This window comes from Canis lupus, chromosome 17 (genome assembly GCF_048164855.1).
Source record: "Canis lupus baileyi chromosome 17, mCanLup2.hap1, whole genome shotgun sequence".
Classification (NCBI taxonomy): domain Eukaryota; kingdom Metazoa; phylum Chordata; class Mammalia; order Carnivora; family Canidae; genus Canis; species Canis lupus.
Genome location: NC_132854.1, coordinates 10454064 through 10480877, shown reverse-complemented (window position 1 = coordinate 10480877; position 26814 = coordinate 10454064). Strand labels below are relative to the sequence as shown.

The following is a 26814-nucleotide window of genomic DNA, read 5'->3' as shown; positions in this document are numbered from 1 at the left end:
GGCTGACTCCAGACTTTGAACACCACAGCTATGCTCCTCCTTATTTACCAAAGTGCCCTTGTTGCTTTACAGATTTGGAAAAGACTATGAATAACAGAAGAAATTATTTCAATTTATAAGTTTTTGGGCAGCCCGGGTACTCAGCGGTTTAGCGCCACCTTCAGCCCAGGGCCTGATCCTGGAGACCTGGAATTGAGTCCCATGTCAGGCTCCCTGCATGGAGCCTGCTTTTCCCTCTGCCTGTGTCTCTGCCTTTCTCTCTTTTTGTGTCTCTCATGAATAAATAAGTGAAATCTTTTAAAAAAAATAATAAGTTTTAACTTAGAACCACTCTTTGAAAATCATGGTGAAAAAATTACAATAATTTTTTTGGGAAGATACTTGAATCAGTAGAATGAAAGGCACAATTACATATGGGGTTTCCAGATGTGCTCTGCGGATTCCTAGGTGTGCAGGTGAGCCCCTGGGGGTCCTTGGAAGTGCTTCAGTATTCCATGTTTTTGGCCCTATAAGGAAAATTTAGACTGCCCAAGAAGTCAAAGTACCAGATTTGATATTTTATTTCATCATATTAGTGATCTCTGTAGAAGTTCTCCTGAAAAAAAAAAATTGCTTTAGTAAACAGTTTACTAGCCTGAATCATTTTCCTTCTCGCTTTCATTTTGTGTGAGACTCACTAAAGGATCAAATCTATGTGGATTCTTTTCGGCCATGAGGATTAGCAAACAAGTATACTGTTTTAATAGAAACATAATTAGATAGGTTATAACTATACATAGATGATTTCATTTAAATCTATTTTACCTTTAACCCATGATCAGTAGTTAAGCTATTCCAAAGTTTTAAAGGAACTTAAACACATAGTAGATGCTTAGTAAACATTAGTTGAGTTCACAAATGAGTGAATGAATGAATGAATGAATGAATGACATAGACTTAAAGGTTCTGGAAGGGAGGAGGCAAAGCCCTCGGGGGCCACGTGTCACACAGCGCAGGCAGATCTGGCTCTGGAAGCTGGGCCTCCATTCCGTCTGTTGAATGTTCTTTCCTTTTGTGCATATTTTAAAAGTCATTCCATGTAAAAAAATGCCAAAACTACTACTTCCAGGTGATTCTACTGCTTGACTCTAAAACTTTGCACCACATTACAATGCATCCCCATATACTTCTTGACGATGAATCTCAGTTTTGAAAGAAAGGCTCTGCCTATAGCAAACGCAACCTCAAACACATCTAGTTTATGAAGCACTTATTTAATTCATATTTAGAATTGGAAGAGCCCTTAATGCTCATTTGTAATCTGTTTTATTTCATTGACTCTTGGCCAGAGGTTTGACTCCATGAAGACAATTTTCAGCAATAGTACTAGACTTCACAATCTAAGGAAACAGCAACTTAGCTGAATGGCCCACAGGCTATAAGACCAGGAAGATGTGGAACATTCTGGCTCTAGCATTTACACTCCACATGGCATTGGGCAGATTTCTTAACTCCTCTGAGCCTCAGTTTCATTATCTGTAAAGTGGGAACATTACTACCTTGGTTGTTTCAAATACTAGGAATAAAATTATAAAACATTTTGCTTTTCAATGAAGAACAGCAGGTTTTTGTTTTTTTCAATTTCATGTCTCTCTGATACAGGATAACATTTTGAATTCTTATGTTGGAACTTTTAATATAATAGCCCTTAAGTCTGCTTCTTAAACACACCACACACACATTTATTGTAAAGGAATACTGAGCTGACTTCTAACTGTGCCCTGGGATCACTTTGTCTTCAGTTTAGTCTCAGTTTGGAAAAGGAAGTGGTGACACTAAAGAATGTGTCTCTACGTGATCAATAATAATAACAGCAGCAATAATAATAATGTAGTCCGGCTGGATCCTTAGATTATCTAGAGTGGGAAATGCTTAGAGATAGTTAAACAGGTACACAAATGTGTTTCCATTTTGTCTTGACTTGTTTTCTCTTATGCAGACATCTGACAGAGCCACCTTCCTTAAATCTGAAATCTAGTTCCTCAAGGAGCTTGATTCATAGGAGTTGAGATTGGCAGGGACCTCATCTGGCCAGACTCTATATGGGTTCTCCGGCTCTTGCTCTGAAATGGAAACTAGGCCACAGAAACCGGCTGATGCTCACCCCATTATGGTTTTAAGATAGAATTGAAAATAAGTGCTAAACTCACCAGAGTGGCAAAGAGATGGTACAAAATGAAATAGATGGCCACCACAGGTGCCCACATGTGTCCCACAGCATTCAAGGTTTGGTCCATCACGTCTACCCATCCTTCCTGGGTGAGGATCTGGAACATGGACATAAATGCCTGGGGAGGAAGACAAGGGAAGTGTGAAACACCAGCTCAGGCGTGCATGTGCATCCAGTTTAAAACTAGTATGTAATGTTGGAGGACTCTGATCTCAATATTATTGATCTTTATCTGACTCTTGGGGAAGAACAGCCTTAATTCAACAGATGGGAAAGAGCTGAGAACTAAAGATCCTAAAAGTCTGATATCTAACTTTTCAGTGTGGAAAACTAAAATAATCACCCCGAATTAACATTAGCCTTGTGGGTGGGTAAATACTACTAAGTAAATTAAAAAAAAACATGAGGACCTTTTTTTATTTGACTTTCTTTTTTTTTCTTTCCTCTAAGCAAGCTAACGATTTAACATTTCCAACAGATAACTGTATTTTTATTTTGCTGCTAAGTGCAACTTATTTTTATAGTGAATTCCATTTGACTGTCTAAAGGCATATGAGAATAATAGCCTTAATTTTACTTTTATAGTACCCATCTATCAAATTATTTCAGTTATATTAAAAACACTAGACTCTTTAAGAAAGAAATATTTCTTTTCTTTTTTTAATAGAGAGAGAGGGGGGCACAGGGAGAGGCAGAGAGAGAATCTGAAGCAGCCTCTGTGCCCAGAGCAAGCAGGACTTGGGGCTTGATCTCATGACCCTGAGATCATGACCTGAGCTGAAATCAGGAGTGGGGGCCTTAAGGAACAGAGCCACCCAGGCACCCCAAGAAAGAAAGATTTCTAAACATGTTTTTCATAATTTTTTCTGTTTTATTTTCAAGGCACAGAGTCAAGACCATGAAAGGGGCCAAGACGTAAGTAAGTAAGTAAGTAAGTAAGTAAGTAAATAACTACATACAGAGCATGCCAACAAAATCCAGCCAAGCTAAAAGACTCATACTTTCTCTGCCAAGATCTTTGGTTAGTTCCATTCTTACACATTTTTCTTATTAAATATGGGGATGTATAGCTTTGATTCGTGCATACATTAGTGGTCATTATATGTTCCTTAATGAGAATTTATTACGATGATGATGTCTGAAGAAAGTGACAACTGGAATCTAGTGACTCTCTGAAAATGTCTTTATAGGCCTTAGTACAATGAAGATGTAAATTGGACTCTCAGATTCCAAGAAATAAGGTCGAGGATAATACGAAATGGATAGAACCCAAGATAAGAGCCCTGTTACACTGATAGAATTTTAGAGACAAATGCACACTACAGACAATCTACTCTGACTCTTTTATTTTTGAAGATAAGGAAAATGAGGCTTAGAGATGATAAGGTGATCAGGCCAAAGTCACTCTACTAATGTGTACACTGACAGGTAGCACTGAGGCATTATGACTCTGAAGTAAGTCCTTTTCCAAGTATTGCATTCTATCTGCAGTAAGGTCTTGAAACCACTGCTTTCCAGGCTGCACCCCACACAGTAAACTCTCTTAGCAGTTAGCTTTGCTAGGGGCATTTAAATGAACTGTTTTGGAAGTACAACGTTAAATGCCTAGCGCATAGTGGGCCCATTTGAACAAAGGAGCAATTAATTGTTAAATGATTCTTGTGCTAGGTTTTCCACTTATCTTTTGTCTTTGTCAGAAACACTTAACATCTCTTTGAGTTAATTTTTCTATAATCCCATTACCCTACAATGTGTTTTGTTCATGAAAGTACGAAGTAGGCTGTTATTGATGCTTGAACTCAGCATTGCCAAGGACAATATAATGCTTTCGTTGCCAGGATGCCTAAGAGAATATTAGCTCTAACTCATCCTAAAAATGCTTCAGAAGATTTTGCAACACATCATTTAACTTCATAAGTATGCCAGCACTTATCATTGATGGCAATTATTTTTTTCTGTGTTTTTTTTTCTAATATGTATTACATCCAAAGACAAGTTCCAAAGACAATTCATATAAAAATATCAAACTGCTGTATTTTCTTCAATGAAGATGTCACCAGTGTGAAAGTGTGTGTAAATCCTAAAGGCTCAACAGCAATAGGGGAAGATCAGAACACCCACCAGTATAAAGGGAATTTTACCTAACATGGATTCTTTCCCCCAAAATGACAGGCAATCTTGTGATTAAATCCAACATTTATTCTTAGTATCTAGAGACCAAAAAAATGCAGGTGTACCTTTCAACTGCCTTGGGCACTAACCAAATTAATTTTTTTTCATCCACTGCATTAGCTTTCATGAATACTCAGCTATTACACATTCAGTAAATGCTTGGGAACATGGAACTATGGGATTGTAACCTGTTGCTGGCAGATAAGCAATGTGGGCAAGAACACTGGGGTTATTTTCTACTCTTTTCAGAGTCTCAGAAGAAAAAAAAATCTCATTTCTGCACAGCTTAGCCACCTGAAAGTGCATGTTGTAAGATGCCATGAATTATATTTGAGAGCAATGCTTTGTTAACAATGTGAATGTTTCTACCTGCTTATGTGGATAAACCAATGAAAGGTAACGCCATGAAATACTTCTATTATAGGCCAAAAATTAATTTGTGCCTTGCCTGAAGGCTGCTATGTCAGGTTTGTTGAGATTTTATCCAGAAATTTAAATCCCAAAGATTGAGCTGTAACTCAAGTACACTTATATTTATATTGTCCAGAGAATGTGTGTCCCTTGGAGTCTGCTTAGCTTATTTATTTAAACGTGGATTATTAGTGGTTTCTGGAGGCTTGATGTGTCAGGAGTTGAGATGAGGAAGACATGGTTTCCTCTACTAAGAAATTTATAATCAAGAGTGATAGGAAAGGATGAAAATGACCAATTCTAGGAAAAGGCAAAATGGAAACTATGGTGTATAAGAGTACTATTGGTAAAGCCATCAAGGAGCAAGTTAGAAGTACCAATGTATCCCTTTTGGGTGAGGCAAGAACTGTTTGGGGAAAATTATGGCAAGTAATTATCATGATAAAAATGAAGAGAAGTATATGATGGAGAAGAGGGCAAGGAAAAAAGGCCTGGAGGAAGTCGTCTCTTTCTCTGAGCTACCTATTCTTACATAATGCCAATTTCCTATCCTGTTGACCTTTCTCTATTGGTTTCCACCAGCTCTTTATAAATTAAGAAACCTAATCTTTTATCTGTCATATATATTTAAGGTATATTCCTCTATCCATTTCTGGTATTTTTTTGCAAACATGAATTTTAATTTCTTTGTGGTCTAATATGCTTTTTTCTTTTATCTAAGATTAAAAAACTTCTCTCACTGGAAGATTAGACTTAAATGTACTCATACTTTTATGAAGTAGTTATAGTTTCTTTCTCTTATTATGTTTAACATGCTGAACCAAAAGTCACTATTTAAATCCATCTAAATCTGGAATTTATTTTAGTATAAGAAGTGAGATAAGGAATTTATTTTTTCAAATAGGTGATCAGCTCACTCAGCACAAAATAATTGAAAAAAAAATCTATCTTTTCACTAATTTGGAATACCGCCTTTATTAAATACTGAATACTCATATAATTTCAGCTCCAGGGATCCCTGGGTGGCCCTGCGGTTTGGTGCCTGCCTTTGGCCCAGGGCGTGATCCTGGAGTCCCGGGATCGAGTCCCATGTCCGGCTCCCTGCATGGAGCCTGCTTCTCCCTCTGCCTGTGTCTCTGTCTATCTCTCTTTCTCTCTCTCTCTCTCTCTTTCTCCTAGTCTCATGAATAAATGAATAAAATCTTAAAAAATATTTCAGCTCCATTTCTAAATGTCTATTCTTTTCCATTAATCTATCTCATGTCCAGATTGCCTAACAATTGTACATTCATTTTAATAACTGGTAGGATTCCTAGCTGCTTTTCATAATATTTTGAACTCTTTATTAATTTTAAATATTAATTCCTCAAAACATCTCTTTATTAGAACTCTATTAATTTTAAATATTAATTCCTCAAAACATCTTGTTTTATTTGTTGAGATCACATTAATCTAAGAAAAATTGATATTTCTTATTCTCCAATCTCACAGGAATGTTTACCTTTCCATTTATTAAGTTTTTATTCATGATTCTGAACAAATATCTTTTTTTATATAGTTTCCACATATTTCTGGTTAAGATGATTAATATTACTTTTCAAATTTAATCAAGGTGATACCATCTCATTAAAATGTTGCATAGTAAAGAAACTTGATGATTGGTTTCTTAATGAATGATAAGCAACAGCTGTATGCCTAAGCATGTTTTTCACTCCTAATTGGTCTTTCATGCTTGTCAATACATTGTTAATCAACAGATTGATAGTCAATCTGTAGACTATGAAAATATTGTTCACTGTTGAATCCAGTTTTGTTCCCAGATCATACTTCCTCCTCCAGTGCTCCAATGTATGACCACTATGGCAGAGGGAAAATGTTCCAGGTCGAGTGGCTCTCTTTCTCACTTTCTGCTAATTACTCAGAAGTCATGCTCAGTTTCATGTTTATTTTAATCTTTGTTTTCTTACATGATTTTCAGTTTAGTTTAGTTTTGGTTGAGATTTTCTGATTGTTTTTCACACATTTCATTCAGAAAAGAAATAGATACTATTTTTCTCTTCTACTTCTTATAGCTTCCAGTTTCTTCTGGTTTTTATCTACTGTTTGGAATAAATTCCACTGTTACACTCCTATAGCTGTTCTTCACTTTTTTTTTTTAAGATTTTATTTATTTATTCCTGAGAGACAGAGAGAGAGAGAGAGAGAGAGAGAGAGAGAGAGGCAGAGACACAGGCAGAGAGAGAAGCAGGCTCCATGCAGGGAGCCCGACGCGGGACTTGATCCCAGGTCTCCAGGATCAGGCCCTGGACTGAAGGTGGCGCCAAACTGCTGAGCCACCTGGGCCGCCCCTATAGCTGTTCTTCCTAAAGCTTTTGATTACCCCAAAACCATTTGATTCTTACTCTCAGGTATTTTTCTTTGGGAGTCTTATCAATTGTTTTAATCTGGACTAATTGCTTTCTAGATCTGCTCCACAGATGTCAGAATCTTCATTTTTAGCTTTCTTATCTAGATCTTTTGTTCTCTCTATTGTAGTGTCAGAAAGTGATCCCAGAATCTCATCCCCCCTTAATACTTTGCAGAGACAGAAGTATTAGCTGGGGCTATGGGAAGTTATGCTTGGAATATCAAATTTCAGGCATTTCTTCAATTCAGATAGGTCCCAGAAATGTTTATTGCTGCCAGACCTATCAGTCCCTAGGTGTTGGCATCCTCTGATTCACCAGTGCTTCCAGCCATCTCCAAGGTAGGGTAGACAGGCTCATTCTGCTGGTTTTGGTTCTCCGTGTGGAGGGAGAGGACAAGAGGGGCTCTCCTTACCACCCTGCCCCCAGGGCCACCTGTCCCCTCTTGGCTTCTGTTTTCTTCTTTCCTCTGCATACTTGCATTGTGCTAACTTTCTGTTTATTGTGAGAGACAATTCATTTTTGGAAGTTAGGATTATTTTGCTTTCACTCTCAAGCTTTCTTCCTAGCTGGGAAAAATAAAATGGTGAGATCTAGCATTTTATTTTGCCTCTGGTAAAACAGCTGGAACAAGTCACTTCTACACTTGGGGATTTCTCATTGTCTTTTTTCCAGGCCTGTCATGCTCCCATGGCCCGGTCTCCTTAAATTGAGGGAGATGAGTACATGTTTATGATTTGCTTTTCCAATTTTATTTTCTTTTCAACATCTGGAAAACAGGCTTGAGGCATGAGCCTAGAGAGTTCATCCTCTCTCTATGATATTTTTCTTTCTCTCCCCCTTGCCTCCCTCCTTTCAAGTAGCTGCTATTCAAAGATAATGGTATGAAATTGTGGCCTTGCCTTTGTGTGGTTATTAGTGGTGTAATTTTTTTCTGGCTGATAATTAGCTGTTTTATTTATTTATTTTTATTAGAGTTAGGTGAAAGCAAAGCAAGAGTATTACCCTATACTGAAATAAATAGGCTATGTCTTTGTCTAGGCCTTGCAAAGCAATTCATAACCCTTTAAAAAAGATATCATGGATGTCCTTTGGTAACTTGATGCCCCAATGTATATTTTGGGTTTTGAGTATGTGTGGGTATCAGTCTAGGTTAAAAAAATAATTAAATAATTTTAAAAAGTAGGATGGGTAAGTACCTCAAGTTTTGGTCAACATATAGTGAGCAGAATACACAGTATGATCTCATACGTAATATACAAATCTAGATGTTTTCTTGTGTGCCTTAAAATGATTGAAAGCCTATAAAATAAACTTCTTAGTACTTTGGAGACTGGAATGAGGAGGACTGAAGAACCAGGAAAGGGGTAAATATTCTCCTTTGAACTTTTCAAAGTAATATCTTTACTGAGATATATTCTACATATCATAAAATTCATCATTTAAACTGTACAATTAAGTGTTGGGCTGCTGGGTGGCTCAATCAGTTAGGCAACTGACTCTTGATTTCAGCTCAGGTCATGATCTCAGAGTCCTGAGATCGAGCCCTGTGTTGAGTTCCTCACTCAGTGGGGAGTCTGTTGGAGATTCTCTCTCTTCCTCTCTCTCTGCCCCTTCCCCACTAAAATAAATAAACAAATCTTAAAAAAAAAAGTCTACTATTATGTGCTTTTAGTTTATTTGTGGAGTTGTACAACATTACTCAATCTAATTTAAGAACATTATTTCCCTTTTCCCTCAAAAACTATGTACCCATTGGCAGTCACTCCCCATTCCTCCCTCCTGCAGCCTTCAGCAACCAATATTCTTTCTGTTTCTATGGATCTGCTCATTCTGCACATCTCCTATAAATGGAGTCATACAGTCTGTGGTCAGGGTTCATCCATGTTGTAGTGTGTTATCAGCACTTTACTACCAACTGATATTTCACTGTAAGGATATACCACATTTTATCTATTCATCAGTTGATGGGTGCTTGTGTTGTTTCCACTTTTTGACTATTGTGAGTAATGCTGCTCTGAACATTCTCATGCAGGTTTCTGTGTGGACATAAAAATTCCCTTTGACTTGATATACCTTTCACTTTTTGTGTTCAAATATATGTTAAAACAGATACTTATTTTATTTTGAAAAAGATACACATCAAACATTTTAAAACTTGGAGAAGAATACCACCCATTTATTTTATCTATCTTTATCTGGTTTCAAGAACTCTTTCTCTATAATAGGTTTGCTTTTGAAATGAAATACACTTGACAGCTTATATAGTGGCTCAACCTTTTTATGGGGAGTGTCCCTGCTGTGTCTTACTACCAGTCAGCCCTAAAATAGAAGACTTGACTTGATGGTATTCACTGAGCATAAAAGTGACACCTCCTTTCGTTTTAATTGCCTTAATTAGTCACCTACTCAATGTCCTTGTTCCTTTTTTCCCCACTCAAACGGCAGTCATATGTTGGGGAGTTTTATCCTCTGAAAAACTCACTAACATCATGATCCTCTAATATTTTGTTTTATATTTTATTTAAAACTTGCTCAACAACTCAAAGCTGTAATATATTTTCAAAAGATTTATTTATTTATTTATTTTAGAAAGAGTGTATGAATGGGGTGGGAGGGGCAGAGAGAGGGAGAGAGAATCTGAAGCAGTCTCTGCTCAGCACACAGCCTGACATGGGGCTCATCCCACAACCATGAGACTATGACCTGAGCCAAAACAAGAGTCAGATGCTCAACTGACTGAGCCACCCAGGTGCTCCTAAAATCTGTAATGTTTAAAATGAAATCAAGAAATAGTAAATGTTGGACTTACCTAATGTTGGCTGGCAAAATCATGACTGACAAGATCAAGGTCTTACGGAGAATTGTGGGGGTGGGGGTGGAAAAAAACAATAAAAATGACACTTCTAATGTATTTTAAAATCTACAGTAAATAAAGCTCTAAGAGCAACACTTACTGTGGCTAAACTAAGTTATTCATAAATAAAAACTCTGTGGATTTGAAATCTGGAGTGAAGATATAGCGCTGTAATGTCAAAGCCATTGACAGTAGCCATTTCTTTACTTCAGATTCCTCCTTAATGGTCAAGACAGAATTCTGTAGTTCATCAATTTAGTTACACTTTTCCCAGTTCCCCATACTCCATTGCTCTGGTTTTTGGCAGGAAAAATGGCAGCTCCAAGGTGATGTCTGACTCCTCATGGCTGTGTCCACCCTTCTGGCTGCTCTAAAGAGAGAGTTACCCCTAGGAAAACAGGATCCCCTCCCCCTGGGGTATTGGTGCCTCAATACCATTCAGGAAGCCTTTCCCCTTTGTTTCGGTGATTCTGTTACTAGCCACAAGCTTTTCAAAACTTCTTGTCATCTGTCATCTAACTTCATCCATCTCATCTTTGCCCTCACTCTCAAGAGATAACCTTCCCAGAGGGGAGAGCTAAGAGTGTCGTTTAAAATAGAAGTTGAATGAGCTGAGTATAAGACCTCGACCTGCTCTTGGTGGCAGAGCAGTAAGGCAAAGAACCAAATGTTCAGCTCTGCAGTCACAGGGCCTGTGTGTGAGATTAAATTGCCGACCAGTTTAGTGTCTCTGGGTGAAACACCTAGCCATCCTGACACTGAGCTTCCTCCAATGTGTGATAGCATCACTCTAAAGACTGTTTTGAGAATCAAAATATGTGTGAGTACTTTATAATCATGAAAGCACCATACAAGTAATATTTTTAATAAAAATAAATCTTTCCCAAATGGGATGCCTGGGTGGCTCAGTGGTTGAGAGTCTGCCTTTGGCTCAGGTTATGATCTTGGGTTCCTGGGATCGAATCCTGCATTGGGCTCCCTACCGGGAGATTGTTTCTCCCTCTGCCTGTCTCTACCTCTCTCTCTGTCTCTCATGAATAAATAAATAAAATCTTTAAAAAAATCTCTCCCATGGAAAAACAACTTTAATAACCCTTCTTTGGATTTCAGAACTCGCATATAGTTTCTAGGACTCTTATGTTACAATGTGATTCCATTTGTATAAAGTTCAAAATTACATTGGATAAGCTACGTTTTTAAGAATATATGTCCTTTTAGATATGTGATTTTGAAAGTATGACTGTTTGGATGGCATCATTTTATTTCATCTTTGAACTTAATGATTCCCTGGATATCCTCAATAGCTATAAATGTCTCTGTTTTATGATCTATTAATTGGAACTGGCAGTCAATTTGAAAACTTTGTTTTAACACAGTATATTTTCTAGTCCAGCTTCCCAGACTATATTTTACCTATAAATTACAGAAAAAGGCTACAGTAAGTGTTTTGTTACTAATAGAGCTGATAAATTGCCTTTTGGTGCTGCTAATTCATCCATGTATTTATTGAGTAAACAGTAAAAATCATGTTGTTAGCAAATGGACTGATAACAGACCGCTAAATAAAATAGGAGCTGTTATCACATACATGGAGATCTTGAAGTTATCACATACATGGAGATCTGAAAACACAATGGGACACTGACTGGGTTTTGTTGCAGGGCCCTGTTATGGAGAGTTTTGTTACCACTGACTTTTAAATGGTAAAGGTTTTAGACCTTGTAGGTCTCTCTTTTTACGAACTCTTTTGGAATTTGAGATTTGTTGAAACCAGTTACCTTTGTTTAATAGAAGTGAAATATTTAAGACATTAATCTCTCTGTAAAATGGTTATGCCTTATTCCTTGTCATTGAGAAAGAAATAAAAATTAAAACAAGGTTTTAATTAATTCTGTGACTGCCTTTTATATTGACAAAAAAAGGTCAAGCAGCTATTTGCTTTTTTCCAAAATGAACCCACATTATTTATTTCACTTCTATAATTCCTAAAATGTGCTTGTTGCCAAGCATTCCATTTAAATGAATAAAAAGGGAGGGAGGGAGAAAAAGCCTGTTATTGGTCAAATTTTAGACCACTATGGAAAAGCCTTACTGAATCGAGACTAAGGTAATTGGCCTTAAATGTCAAAATGAGCTTGAATGTAATTAGAAGCAAAGCAGACATCAGAACGTTATGCCTACTCCGGCAGCAAATTACTTTAAGTAGAGCCTACACTTAAATATAATTTCAAGAGTAAAAGGAAGGATGGCAAAAACTCATTTGCAAAAGCCTGTGAATATTTTTCTAGTCTTAAAAGTGTCTGTAGGTGTATCCAAACATCTCTCTTCTTTCAAATGGCCATGCCTGAGTTCACTTTTACACATAATACCATAAATGACAAAGGAGACAAAATCACAGATTTGTAGTCTCCTGGGATTTCTTTCAGGATAAGATCAAAATGACATAAGGAGAGACACTGAACCATGACTAGCATTTACATGGTGCTTTACAGCTCCTGAAGCAGTTAATTGTCCATTATGCAGAGTAACTTGTACAATAACCCTGTGAATTATTATTACTGTACATATTGTAGCCCCCACTGAAGAGCAGAGCCTTACTGATTGACCTAGGCCTGCAGGGAGCAAATGGTGGTGGTAGCTCTCTAGGCTGGGATCTGTTGCTTTTAAATTCCTGCTGTCCTTTTGAGCACTGCAGGTCCAAGACATCTTAAGCTCTAATAATTGATTTCCTTTCATAACTGAAATTACTAAACCAAACAATGTAATATTTAAAACTTTTACCTTATTTGTCTAACATAGTACTGGGTACATGTCTAAAACTCCATATTATGCTCGATTGATGAATGAAACATAGGATCTTCTATTCCTTGCTAAAAATAGCTCCACTCATTAACATTTTTCCATATGGAAAGGACATAATGTTTTCCTTTTCATGAGAATCTAAAATCATAGAATTTTAATTTGTTTTAATAATAAAAATATATTAATCATTTATTATTTAAATGTTAAAGTTCCTATATTAGGAGCATTTATCTTAAGGAAAAAAATATTAAGATGAACTGAGTGAACTTAAATTTTTCCCCTAACAATCTTTCTTGCAGAGTATGATATTTTTAGTTGAAAGGTATACTTCCCACCGATTATGTTAAAATAATTTTGAAATGCAACCATCTAGCTGACAGAACAAACAGCTGTGAAAATGAGACCTGGAGGTTTATGCAAATAGGAAACTTCTGAATTAATTTTCTTCATAGAACAGACTGTCAAGTTTCTGGGAGTATTTATGCCCTATTTCTTAATTAGTGATTTTGCTAATGTCAGTCATATTAAATTTTCATGATATAAATGATGCGTTTCATTGGCAAATATGTGCTACAAAATTGCAGATGAAAGCTGACATTTTACTTTTGGTGCAAAAAAGATTTAGGAATGTATACAAAAGAAACAGGGCTCCTGAAAGGGCTGATGTGTGTCCTGTTGTTAAATAAGCTGGAGATTTATTAAGAAAACTTCTGTAAAGAAAATACCACGGAGCCTACACAGGAAGTTTCAGTGTTTTCTAGCTGTTGGTTTGTATACTAATGCTCAAGAACAAGGTTTTTCTATTTGGCTTTGAATAGAAATCAACTATGGTAAGAAAAAGCTTCTAGTTTTGCATTTAAAAAAAAAAAAAAAAAAACCCAAACCCTATACTTTAGAAGGACTTTGCCATTGTTTGGCTCTCTTTGACTGGGCTTCGATTTCCCATTTTTCTTCACTAAATTCACAAATAATGGGCTTTACTGCAAATTATATTGTCTCTTCTTCTCTATCACAAACACAGATTTCAAAGCCTTGCTTTTTTCCAGATAGTATTGTTTAGTACTCTGATACCTTCTAAATAGATTTGATAGTTGTTCATAAGTAAATGTTTAATTGAAATGATCTGACTTTAATAAAGCTGATTTTACAAGTCATGAACTAAAATTAGTCTTATTATATGACTAAAATTAGTCTTATTATATGACTAAAATTAGTCTTATTCAACCATAAGGCTCTGGTAAGAATAGATATATAAAGGGGTACATTATCTTTTTTTCTGGGCATTTATGTGTATTTGAAATAAAACTGAATTCAGCTATAAACATAATTTTTATTATGCTTTTTTGCTTAATGTTTTATCATCATCATTAGCATCACGTATGGTTTATCTCATAAGTTAGTCTGTAAAAATGTAGTTTTGATAACTGTATGACATGCCACCATATTTAAAACTTTAGATATTGCATGGTGATTGGACATTAAAGTTGTCTCAAATTTTTCACAATGGTAAATCATGTTACAAAGAGCATTTTTTTGGAGATCAATCTTTGTATGCATCTTTGGTTATTTTCTTGAAGTAGATTTCTAGAAATGCAATCACTAGATCAAAGAGAAAAAATGCTTTTTGGTGTCTTCATATATAATGAAAAACGGATTCCCAGAAGAGTTACACAAATGTTCACTGCCACGTGCAATATGTAAGAGGACTTTCTGCCAGCAGTGCACATCACCATTAGCCAAAAAAGAAAAAAAAAAAAAAACAGATCTTGTCCATTCAACACTTTCTTCCTGACATGCATTATAAATTAACGTTGTATCGTCATGTTTTCCTTTGTTCTTAAAAATTATTTATGGACATTATTTTTGACTTGCTTGAAAAGTTAAATTTGTTCTTCTTTTAGGCCTAGAAAGTTCTTGACCATCCAAGGTGAAAGATGATATTTTCTCTTTGTTTTTTACATTTTCACACTTCAAATACCCTTGCTCTAATTCATCTGGAAGGTATTTTGATACATAGTACCAGGAGATTCTTGTATTCCCAATATTGCTTGTTTGATAATAATTAGTCTTGTAAGCATTCATTGGGATACATTCTTTGCCAAAGGTCTTTTTAGTGCATGTTTGCCTATTCATTTGTATGTTAACCCTAAATAACACTCTTTATTATTGTAGCCTGATAAATTTTCTTGTTGGCTCTCACCAATTTTTGATGATGCTCCTCACTGCTTTTTCTTTATTTTATAACATCTATAATGTGGGGAAAATACTTCCTTAATAGGGTGTTTGGGGCATTATATTAGATACATGTGGATACCTATGTGTGTACATGTGTATGTCTTGCTCTCTCTCTTTTTTTAAAAGATTTTATTTATTTATTCATGAGAGACACAGAGAGAGAGGCGCAGAGACATAGGCAGAGGTAGAAGCAGGCTCCATGTAAGGAGCCTGATGCGGGACTGATCCCGGGATTCTGGGATCACACCCTGAGCCAAAGGCAGACACTCAACTGCTGAGCTACCCAGATGTCCCTCTTGCTCTCTCTTTATGAAAACTTATTGTCAGAAGGCCTCAAATGTAAAAAGTCACATAGACAATTATTACTATTGATAATATTGATAATTTTTTATCACTATTATTATTATCACTATTGATAATAGTGACTATTTTAAAATTATTATTATTACTATTATTATTACTATTGATAATAATGACTCCAGGGGAAATGTCTTTCTTAACTTAATCAGGAATAATAATGTTTCTCTACAAAGTAGTTTGTTTTTACTTCATAATCATTTTTTGTCTACCTAAGTCTATATTTGCTAGAAAAACAGGAGTCCCACTTGTACATGAACTCCAGCAAACATGAACGTCCTCGTGGTGCACATCTGTGTTTGGGTTTCGTTTCTGCGTTCACTGTAACTTTGTTTTTATTTTCCTTTTAGATTAATTCTCTTAAATTTGGCTTAAATTTATTTGACCTGGCTATAATCCTTAATGGATACATCATGTTCTTTTTGGAATACGGCAAAATACAATAAACATTTCTTTGCATGTCTTGTTGAAATGGCAGCAATTTTAAGACTACTTTAATAATTTTTATATAGTTGAATAATGCAGAAATATATCTTTTCTTATATTCCAATACAGTGTCCCCTTTTTTTAGTTTGCCATGTCTTTTTATAAGCCCCATTGGTTTTACTATCTCTTTTCACTCAGCCTGAAAAATGTGGCTTATCCAGAGAAAGCATATGTGGTATTGTCTACACTTTTTTGGTCATTTATATTAATATGCGTACTTTTCATCAAATTTCTAGTTTTTCTTACAGAAATGTATCCAGTACATCTCATTGGTTTGAAGTGTGATTTTTGTCCTTTGCCCACTGCTTTCTTCCTGGGGTTCTGAATTGAATTAAATGCATATGGAAAACTAAAATAACAACAACAAGAAAATGGAAGCAATATGACAGACCTAAGCCTGAACTAGCTACCAGGATTCTTTCTATATCTAGTCCGTGTCTGGCCTATATTATTTTTCCCATTATATGTTGCATAATACAAGATAACAAGATGTAAGCTATTTACTTTCATTTGTCTAATACAGCTGCCCTCATCTCTTCAGTCCTCAGTCTGCACACACATGTACTCGGCTCACTCACATGCATATGTAAACTTTATCCCATCATGTTTCCTGAAAATTCAGGGTTTTAAAAATTGATTTATAAAGATGTTCAATAAGGCTGGAGAGAGTCGTCTGCAAGGGTAGACACCTCACTCAGGGCTCATTAACATGCTGGGTGTTATACCCAAAGGGTGGGCAGTGAGGAAGAGTGGATCTAGGTATCACATTAAGTGGTCCTGGATTTAATCTCATATGGAATAGTTAATTATAAGTGATTTCAGATGCTGGCAATAATTTGGCAGTTCGTTGTATCTCTCTGATATGTGTGTATCTGTGTATGACATATATATACTTATTTGTGTTTTTGTGTAGAGGACTAAGAAGAATATTTAAAATCACAATTGGGGCTACTATCAAGATCAGGAGAAATAGCTGACATTCCAGATACATAGAAACAAACACAAAGTTAGTCAAAGAAGGTAGAGGAATATGTCTTAAATGAAAGATCAGGACAAAATCACAGCAAAAGAGATAAATGAACAGAGATAAGCAATATGCCTAATAAAGAATTCAAAGTAATGATCATAAAGATATTCACTGGACTTGAGAAAAGATGGAAGATTTCACAGAGACCTTCAAAAAAGAAAGATAGAAAATATAAAAAAATGAACCAGTTAGAGATGAAGACTCAATAACAGAAATAAAAAATATACTAGAGAGAATCACTAGCAGATTAGAGGATGTAGAAGAACAGATCAGTAATCTGGAAGACAGGGTAATGGAAAGTAACCAAGCTGAAGAGCAAAAAGAAAAAATAATAATAAAAAAATGAGAATAGACTTAGGGAACTCAGTGATATCATCATGCATAATAATATTTACATTATTGGGATTTTGGAAGAAGAGAAAGAGAAGGGGGCAGAAATCTTATTTGGAAAAAATAATTACTGAAATTTCCCCTAATTTGGGGAAGGAAACAGATATCTACATCCAGGAAGTACAGAGAGTTTCTAACAAGATTAATGCAAGAAGACACACAAGACACATAATAATTAAAATAGCAAAAAGTAGTGATAAAGAGAGAATTTTAAAAGCAGTAAGAGAAACCTCATAAGGCTATCAACTGATTTTTCAGCAGAAACTTTGCAATCAAGAAGAGACATGATATATTCAAAGCATTGAAAGGATGAAATTTGCAACAAGTAATCTCTACCCAGTAAAGTTATAATTCAGAATAGGAGAGATAAAGAGTTTCTCTTTGTTTAGGCAAACAAAAGTTAAAGAATTTCATCACCACTAACCCAGCCTCACAAGAAACATTAAAGGAAGTTCTTTGAGTGAAAGAAAAGGCTATAATTAGAAGCAAGAATATTATGAAAGGAAAAAAAAAAAACCCTCACAGGTAAATGCTAACATATATAAATGTAGCCGATTAATCACGAATAAAACCACTATGGAGGTGAAAACACAAAAGCAGTAAAATAAATTATACTTATGAAAATCAATCAAGGAATTCACAAAATAAAAGGGGCCCATTTTTAAACTTTCTGTGCAATAAAGAAAACTGAGTACTTAGTGTTCATTTTCTAAAGCACCCTTGTACATCGGGCTATCTGATTACTGCTAGGTATTTAGTGTGTCATGATAAGAAGTTTGGTTTTCATGACATTTAAGAACACCCTGACTATACTACTTGTTGACTGCCTATTACATTACAGCTTATTCTTTAAAATATGTACTATTAGTCTTAGTCTATTTTTACTTATGGGGAATTGTAAGTAGTCATGAGAGGACAGTTGAAATGTCTAATTGTAAACTGTGTTTTTTTGTAGGCAAGGATCAACAAAGTATTTGATAATAAAATCACCTTTTCATCAGAAAATATCCTTATAGAAGTTCATCCTGAGGCAAATGTTCCTCATTAATGGCTCTCGTTTATTTTCGAAGTTGGTGGAATGCAGTCAATTGATTATTAAAATAATATTAATGTAACATGGCAATGAATAGTTGGAAAACTGCAAATGAGAAGATTGTTAGAAAAACAAAACATGATGAGGTACAAAAAAGGTACTCTCCAAGAAGTGCTCATCTAGGATTCAGGGTTGGAATATGAGGATGCGTTATTCAAGGAATAATTCTGATAACTGCGGTTCAGTGGGCCAATGATGTCAACACACAACAGGAAAGACAGTCATCTCTGTGTGATTCATGCTGCATTAAAATTGCCCTTTATTTATTTTTTTTAAATCGTCTTTTAAAAGAAAGTGCACTGAATATTAATTTATCACTATGCCACTGATGAATCACTCACAAAAAGAAATTCAACTAGGAGAGAAAATAGCAATAAAACCCAAACAAAAAACAAATGAAAAATCTTCCAACCAACCCCTCTGATGTTACAGTGGAAAGAGAATAAAGTTAATTTTACAGTTTTGATGGTGAGATGGTTACATTAAGCTATATCACTAAATTACTTTAAATTGTAAAGCAGAGTGCTAGATTCTATGACAGATCCAGATCCAGACAAGGATGGATTTGGCCTAAAGCCTTAGATGGAACCAACTTTACGAGATTGTAGGAGACTTGACACACTAACACCCACACAGAAAAAATAAAAAATTACCTCCCTTCCTCCCCTGATGGCACTGCAAATTCCTCAATTATAAATTTTTTATCTTTGGTCAATAAAAATGAATGTTGTTCATTGAAAATAACTACTCAGAAAAGTAACATTTTTTCCAGTGTAGCCCTCCTTAAAATAGCTCTTCTTTTATCCTCAGTAAGAAAATAAGAGAGTGAAATCTTCAACAGCTCCCCTGTGTCACAATCCCAACCTCTGAAAACACCTTACTGTCTGGCTCCAAACCAACACCGTGGTTCCTTTCTCATCCATCCTTCCAGGCCCTGTGATTCTCCCCGTCTCTGATTTACTCATTCTGTCTTCCTGATAAAGGATACCTCATCTAATGCCATTACCCAAATTCTTATCTGTTGAAACCATATGCAGCCCTAAAGACCACTCTTCATAAAGCTTTGCAAACCTCCATCCTTGAAGCAAACTCTTCCTTTTATTAAAATGAGGTGATATTTGTAAGCTCAGTGATTATCACACAGTAGGGTCTCAGAATTTTAAAATTCTCCATAACATCTTTGATATCATATTTCACCTTCTGGCTTATCTGAGTTCTTTCTTATGTGTCTACTGTGGGATAAGTGGACTTCTTCCTTCCACTCTTGACTATGTTACAAGTTAAAGAGGGCAGTTAGTATGTTTGTTTATGTGTGTATGCCTCATGGTTCCATCACACAGAGGATGTGGGCTGAATTATAAACAACAAAACACATACAATTTACCTAGGATTCATTGTGAATGGATCCATCTGATAGTTTGTGGAAAATGGATTTCAATGGTGTAGCAGATTAGAGGAGCATCAACAGGAAGTTACAAGAATCAAGAGGAGATAATATCTGTATGCAAACAAATATGAGGTTGCAGATGGTGAAAGCTGATGTTGGGATGGCCTAGCCTCAGGCTGCACCTCTAGGAAAAAAAGAAATCTATCCATCTCAAAGACAGTCAATGTAATGACTTTTTTTATTCTCAAAAATATATTAGTGAACCTCAGTGTTTGATCATATATAAGAAAAAACTGATTTTAAAAAACCGTCCAAATTTTGGTTAAAATGCAACAAATGCATTTGGTTAAAATGCATCCTTTAAGGGCCTAGTTAAGATCTCAAAGAAATAATGGAAACCCTAGGATCAAAAGCTAATAAGCAGTTTGGGTCAAAAAAATGGCAATCTTAGGGGGAATCCATGGTCTCTACTAGATTTCAGTTTTTCATATACTGTCAGGCACAAGGGGCAAAGTCACAGACCCTTGAAAGCTGGAGGCTGCTAACTGAGATACTTGAGTAAGGGTGGATATTCACTGGGCTTCATCAGAGATTGACCAAAAGAATTTCCATGGCAAAAGGAGATCAAAAAGTTTTTATGTCTTGATCAGGACACACACATATGGAATTCTATTCTGACATACTCAGCACAGGAGAACCATGGGGAATGGATAGACTAGTCAATAAATGATACTGCGACAATGGGTTATCCAAAGGAAATAAAATAAGATTGTTCCCTATCTCATAGCAACCACAAAAATCAATTTAGGTTAAATGAAGAGCTAAATGTTGAAAGCAAAACACAGCCTGACAAAACCAAATGTTGCTGAGTTGTGAAGCAGAGAACATTCTCATGTACTGCTGATAGCAGATACATTGAAGAAATTACACTGGAATGCAAGATTATCAATACCTGCTAAAGTTTAGTTATCTTTATTCTAAGACTCAGTGATTCTATGATTAGCTACATATCCCCCCAAAACATCCACTTGTGCAGAATTTCACATGTGTACAGCTTAATTTGTAATGTTCAGAGGAGCACTATTTGGAGTTACAAAATATTATGAGCAGCCATCCAAAACCTGCATGCATTAGTTTTTATATTTCTGTGTTACAAATTATCACAAATTCAGCACATTAAAACAATAGTCATTTATTATTTGCAGTTTCTGTAGGTTGAGATGGGGGCACAATATAACTGGGTTCTCTGATCAGAATCTCAGAAGTCAAAATCAAGGTATAGGCTGGGGTGTGGTCTCATTTGGAATTTCTTCAACCCCCATTCAGATTGTTCTCAAAATTCAATTCCTATGGTTGTAGGACTGAGGATCCTGCATTCTTGAAGCACACAGCCCCTAAAGGCTCAAGTCCTAGTCACATGGCCTTTTAACATGAAAGCTTACATCATCAAAGCCAACAAGAGACTCTTGCATCAATGCCTCTTCCAAGAGCCCCGTCCCTCTGAGTGGGTCAGGCACATCAAGATAATGGACTTTTTGATGGACTCCAAATTAACTGATTAGTAGCCTATTCACAGAAGTGAAATTCCTTTTTTTTTAAAGATTTTATTTATTCATGAGAGACACAGAGAGAGAAGCAGAGAAAGGCAAGGGAGAGGTAGGCTTCCTGAGTGGAGTCTGATTTGGTACTTGATCCCAGGACCCCAGGATCATGATCTGAGCCAAAGGCAGACGCTCAACCACTAAGCCACCCAGGTACCCCAAAGAAGTGAAATTCCACCATATCCATAAGTCCTACTGAAACCCACAGGGAGGGATCCCTGGGTGGCGCAGAGGTTTAGCGCCTGCCTTTGGCCCAGGGCACGATCCTGGAGACCCGGGATCGAATCCCACGTCGGGCTCCCGGTGCATGGAGCCTGCTTCTCCCTCTGCCTGTGTCTCTGCCTCTCTCTCTCTCTCTGTGTGACTATCATAAATAAATAAAAATTAAAAAAAAAACTTTGAAACCCACAGGGAGTACACCTACCACATAGAAGAATGGGGAAACTAATTGTGAAGGGATTATATTAATAGTGCATTATAAATATAATGCAATATATAGTTGCATATTAAACTACAAGGGAAAGAAAAACATGCAGTATAAGTACTCGTTGGTAAAAGTCACAAACATAGTGTTGAAGAAAAAAAGCAATTAGCAGAAGAAACATTACAGGATGACACCATATAAGGCAGGTTTAAATTATGCAAAAAGATGTGATTTTCAGTTGATGCCGCTATATGCACTAAAAACATAAAGGAATGCACTAAGAATATTAACATCAAATGCAGAAAAGTGTTTCTCCATGGACAAAGGAAGGGAGGATGAAGAAGGGACACTCAAGGACTTCAGATCACTACTAGCATGCTTATCAAGTTGTGTGTGTCCACAGAAAAATACATTTCATTATTATTTACATACCTTTGCATTTCTGAAATATTCTATGAAAAATTAAAAATACATGAAAAGAATAAAACAAAAATTAATAAAGATTGAGCTAATAACTATAACTAATAACTAACTTTTGAAGATAAAATATACCTTGAATTTATTTGAAATATAGTCAGACTATCTGGCAAAAAATAAAAAAAATAAGGAGCAAGTTGTTTCTTTCAGTTTCTCAATAATTCTTTCAGTACAACTAAAGGCACGATTAGCCATTTTGGCAGTGAGAGGAGACAGGAAAATTAATTTGTAATTAAGTGTTTTATAGCATTTACTGCTTATATTGTATAACTGTTTTGGGCATGATTTTATAAGTGAAAATTCAACAGAGCAAGTAATTAGCATTTAGAGAATGCAAATTAAGAAAACATATGAAATACATAATATATTAAAATTCAAGTACCTGTTCTTACAGAGGGTAATGTATTGCTTATGAATTAAAAACTTCCCATTTGTAGAACTGGGGAACAAAAGAGGCCTGTACATTACTACTTTAGTGGGAGATTTAAAGGAATAAAGATTTTGAGCTGGTGAAAGATGTAGAGTGGATGTTTACTGCACATGTTGTAGTAACTTAGAGGCAAGTTATCTGTACAATAAGTGGAGGGATCAACTAAACAAAGCCTTAGTGAAACTGCATGCATAAGCTTTTGCCAGCCAATTACGAGAAACATGCAATTTGCTTTTGTTTTGTTAAAGAAAGATTGGTGGCTCTTGCTTATGTCAACTAGTCCTTATGACCTATACAAGCTGTAAAAGTTCATCTAATTATCCTCCTTGTAACACAAGCTATTAGTCCCCACAAAACAAAAACTGGGGGATATCTTGCCTCACAGTGGGGCTTGATCTTCCTTGGGATTTGTCTTAGCAGGGAAGTGTCTGTTTGGTCCAAATTCTGAGAGGAAGTTCTTGGTTGAGATAACAAAGCTGTTTTGTTAAATTCTATCAATATATCTTCCTTCGCTCCCCCCGCCCAATAACAAATTTCAAGCTTCTCTTCCCCAACTCACAGGACTGTATGCTGAGGTTCCACTCATTGTTTCTGCCCTGACTACTTCCTGATGCTTTGGATCCCATGGCATTGGCATCCTGGTTAATGCTTTGAGAGAGGAGAGCACAAAGCTGACACCCTCAAGTTCTCGTGGTCTTGTGGAGGCAAAAGAAGCTTGCATAAATGTTGATGGCGGGTGGTGTAACAGAAAGTGACCTCTGCCACAAAAGAGGGAGAGCAGGAATCCACTCTGTTCCAGGCCCTTTGCTGGCTGCTCTGCAGGTACTATGTGGACAAAGAGCTGGGGCCCAGATGCCTCTGTTAGGAGAGATTAAACACCAGCCCTCCTCCTAACACACGTCTATTTACACACTCTGTTTGCACCAGATGTATAAAAGCTTTGGAGATGAAAGATGCGAGAGAGAAATTTTGTCCAAACTCTGGGTCTGACCATTGTAGTGATTTTGTGCTTGTTTCTCCAACAGCCATTCCTTCCCACATGATTAAGCTAAGCCAATCCTGTTGACTCTGGCCATCTGGTCAATGATTCCTTTAGAAATGACCAAGTTACCTGATCCTGTCAGTGAGTGATGACAGCAAGTTTGCTGGGGCAAGTGGAAAATGGTACTGGGAAAGGTGTCCTTGCTCCTAAGAAGGAGACCTGGGTGGAGATGACCCTCTTTTTCCTCGAGATTTTCTCAAAAATTCTGGAAATGTTGCATCTGTTTTGCTAACACTGTTAGCATCTGTTTTGTGTTGAAGACAACACACCAAGAAAGCAACTGTGGTAGTTTGCTTGGACTGCCTTTGACAAAGCACCAAAACTGCGTGGCTTAACACAAGGGAATTTATCATGTCACAGCTCAGGAGGGTGAGGTCAGAGTGTTGGCAAGACCATGCTCCCTCTGAAGGATTCTCATAGCCTCTTTTAGCTTCAGGCAATTGCCAGCAATCATGGGAGGTCCTTGGTTTGCAGATGCCACTCCAATCACAGGCTGTCTTCTCCATGTGTGTCTTCACATCATCCCCCCTCCATGTCTATCTGTGTCTAGTACCAAATTTCCTCTCTTCATAGACAATCAGTCATGTTGGATCAGGGACCACCCTAATGACCTCATTTTAACTTTATCACCTCTATTTCCAAATAAGGTCACATTTGGGGTACTTCGACATATCTTTGGGGGGCACATAATTTAACCCACAACTGAGAGAATTTTGGTGAAAGATTCAGAGTCGTGGCTTTCTGTCTCATCTACCTAATCTACCTAATCTCAAATTTTGTGAGAAATTTCCTAATTGTTCAAGTCAGTTGAACTCAAGATTTCTGCTACTTCCTGTCAAAGCTCTCTGACAGAATTATAAAGACATTTCAGATGGGCTAAGGGTTAGGGCGATGGTGGGTAGGATGGTTCCTGGAGGAGGGGAAGAGCAGTGTAAGAACAAATCTGGGATGCTGACCTTGATGCAGTGTGGAAGGATCAGGGAACTCTGCTTTGGTCTCCAGCTGTTATTCATTCCTCAATGAAAGCCTATTCACTAGCAAATGCTGTGCTAAGTGAGGGGGGATTTACTGAGCAAGATAGGTGCCCTCTCTGCCTTTGAAAGATGTGGTGGGGGAAATCCTGAAATAGGAGGTCAAAGAGTTAACTGGAGATGGAGAAAAAAAAAGATACAGAAAACCATATTAATGTTTGTTATCTTGAGGGAGAGGAGGACCTTGAAACATCTTAAACAGGAGGGTGCCATGAGACAGTTTAATTTCTGCTGCAAATGGAGAATGGTTGAAGAGCAGCTACCTGAGGCAGGAAGGCTCAGTAAAGAACTTGTGGAATAATGCAAGTGAAAGATCCTTTAGGACCTCATCACCTTCAAGTATTTCAGAAAGTAGCTGGGAACTTTCACTGTGGCTGGAGCTCTGTCAGAGGGCCGAGCAGTGGGCAGGCACTTAATGTGCCCACGCTGCTATCTCCTCTTCCCCTCTGCACTCCTCTTACGGAATGTGGGTTGGGAAACCATCTCCATGTGTCCATGTCAGGTCCTCTTAGAGGATTTCACAGTGGGTTGTTGGGCCCAGGATACAATCAAGTCCAAACAGTGTTCGGTTTCATACCCGTCCTATTTCTCTAGGGAGCCTATGCCACCTGCATGGCTGAGTCAGGATCTGGTTCAAGAAAGAGTGACAGAAAAATTCTCCCCTGGGCAGAGACTGAGGCTGTTTTGCCAAGTGAGGCTGGCCCTACCTCTGCTGGACTCCTTTCTTCATGGTGGGTGCTCTCCCAGCATCTCTCAAGTGTGCACACAGTTTACTCTCCTGCATCCCATAGCTCTAAGTAGTGTAAAATAAGGTCACATGATGCGTCCCAAAGTAAAATGGGAACTTGAAAAATCAGCACTCGTTTCTATCATCTTTACTTGAGTCTGGGCCATCTTGGAGGCTGGCTCCCACCACTGATGTGCTGTGTACTCTAGCCAATACCATAGTTAACAAACCCACTTCAATATCCAACCACTGGGTAACGAGGGAGATGTCCTATAAAAAGCGAAGGGGGTAAGCCCCTCAGATGATTGCTCTAACATAAATCTAGGATCAACTGTCAGGTGTTTTTAACCATCTTCTCTGATGATTTCCTATCAGGCAAGTAGCACGAAGAATGGTGCTTTATGTGACTGGGAATGATAATGACTACTTATTTGTAGCTGCAATGCTTTTAACATTTCTTGCAAAATTTGATTATTTTTCAGGGATTTAACTCATAATTACGTTCATGTGCAAAGAAAAATCTACTCCTAGTCATTTCATACATTTAGGCTGTCAACCCTGTCAGCTGTAGAATCACTGATTAGGGGGCCCCATAGTCGCTGGGCTGCTTTCATTAAGATGGTCAAAGTAATCAGGCAGAAAGGCACAATTGAGTAATTGGAGACCTGAAAACATAATGCTACTTGATTACTATTATGGCTGGAAAATAGAGCAAATCCCAAGGGCCTAAGTTGGATGGCTTTGAAGCAGCCTGGTCTTTCACTTGGAATCTAATATACTGACTTCAAAAGTATTACATAGATTATAACATTTTAAAAATGCTTTAGAAGCTCAGAGTTGGGTCAGTTTAGTATATTATTCAACACACACACAATGCTATGAGGAAAATACTATTTTACCTAGATTTTTGATGTGACAAAATAAAAGCTTAAAGACTAATTTGGCCAGTGTCATACAGCTACATAGTGAGGGAGCAGTGATAAGAAATCAGATCTGTAAGACCAAATGTGCAGATTATCTGCAATACCTTCTTATACATGTCACAGCCCTTATTCACAACTTTGATATTAAAAAGTTCTTGAAAATACCTAAAATTAATTTCTTTTTCTTTCTTTCTTTCTTTTTCTTTCTTTCTTTCTTTCTCTTTCTTTCTTTCTTTCTTTCTTTCTTTCTTTCTTTCTTTCTTTCTTTCTTTCTTTCTTTCTTTCTTTCACTCAGTTAGTGGCTGAAATCCAATCTGACCTAAGACTT

General features: G+C 36.8%; 1 protein-coding gene across 6 annotated transcripts in view; it reads right to left on the bottom strand.

Annotated features, from left to right (window-relative positions):
• Window positions 1–26814, bottom strand: part of NALCN (sodium leak channel, non-selective) — a 320799-nt gene that overhangs the window by 124887 nt on the left and 169098 nt on the right. For all 6 annotated transcript variants that reach the window (XM_072782467.1, XM_072782462.1, XM_072782463.1 and 3 more), the window contains one exon: window positions 2190–2327. In XM_072782467.1, coding sequence (XP_072638568.1) covers window positions 2190–2327 — 138 coding nt within the window. The remainder of the gene's footprint in view (window positions 1–2189; window positions 2328–26814) is intronic.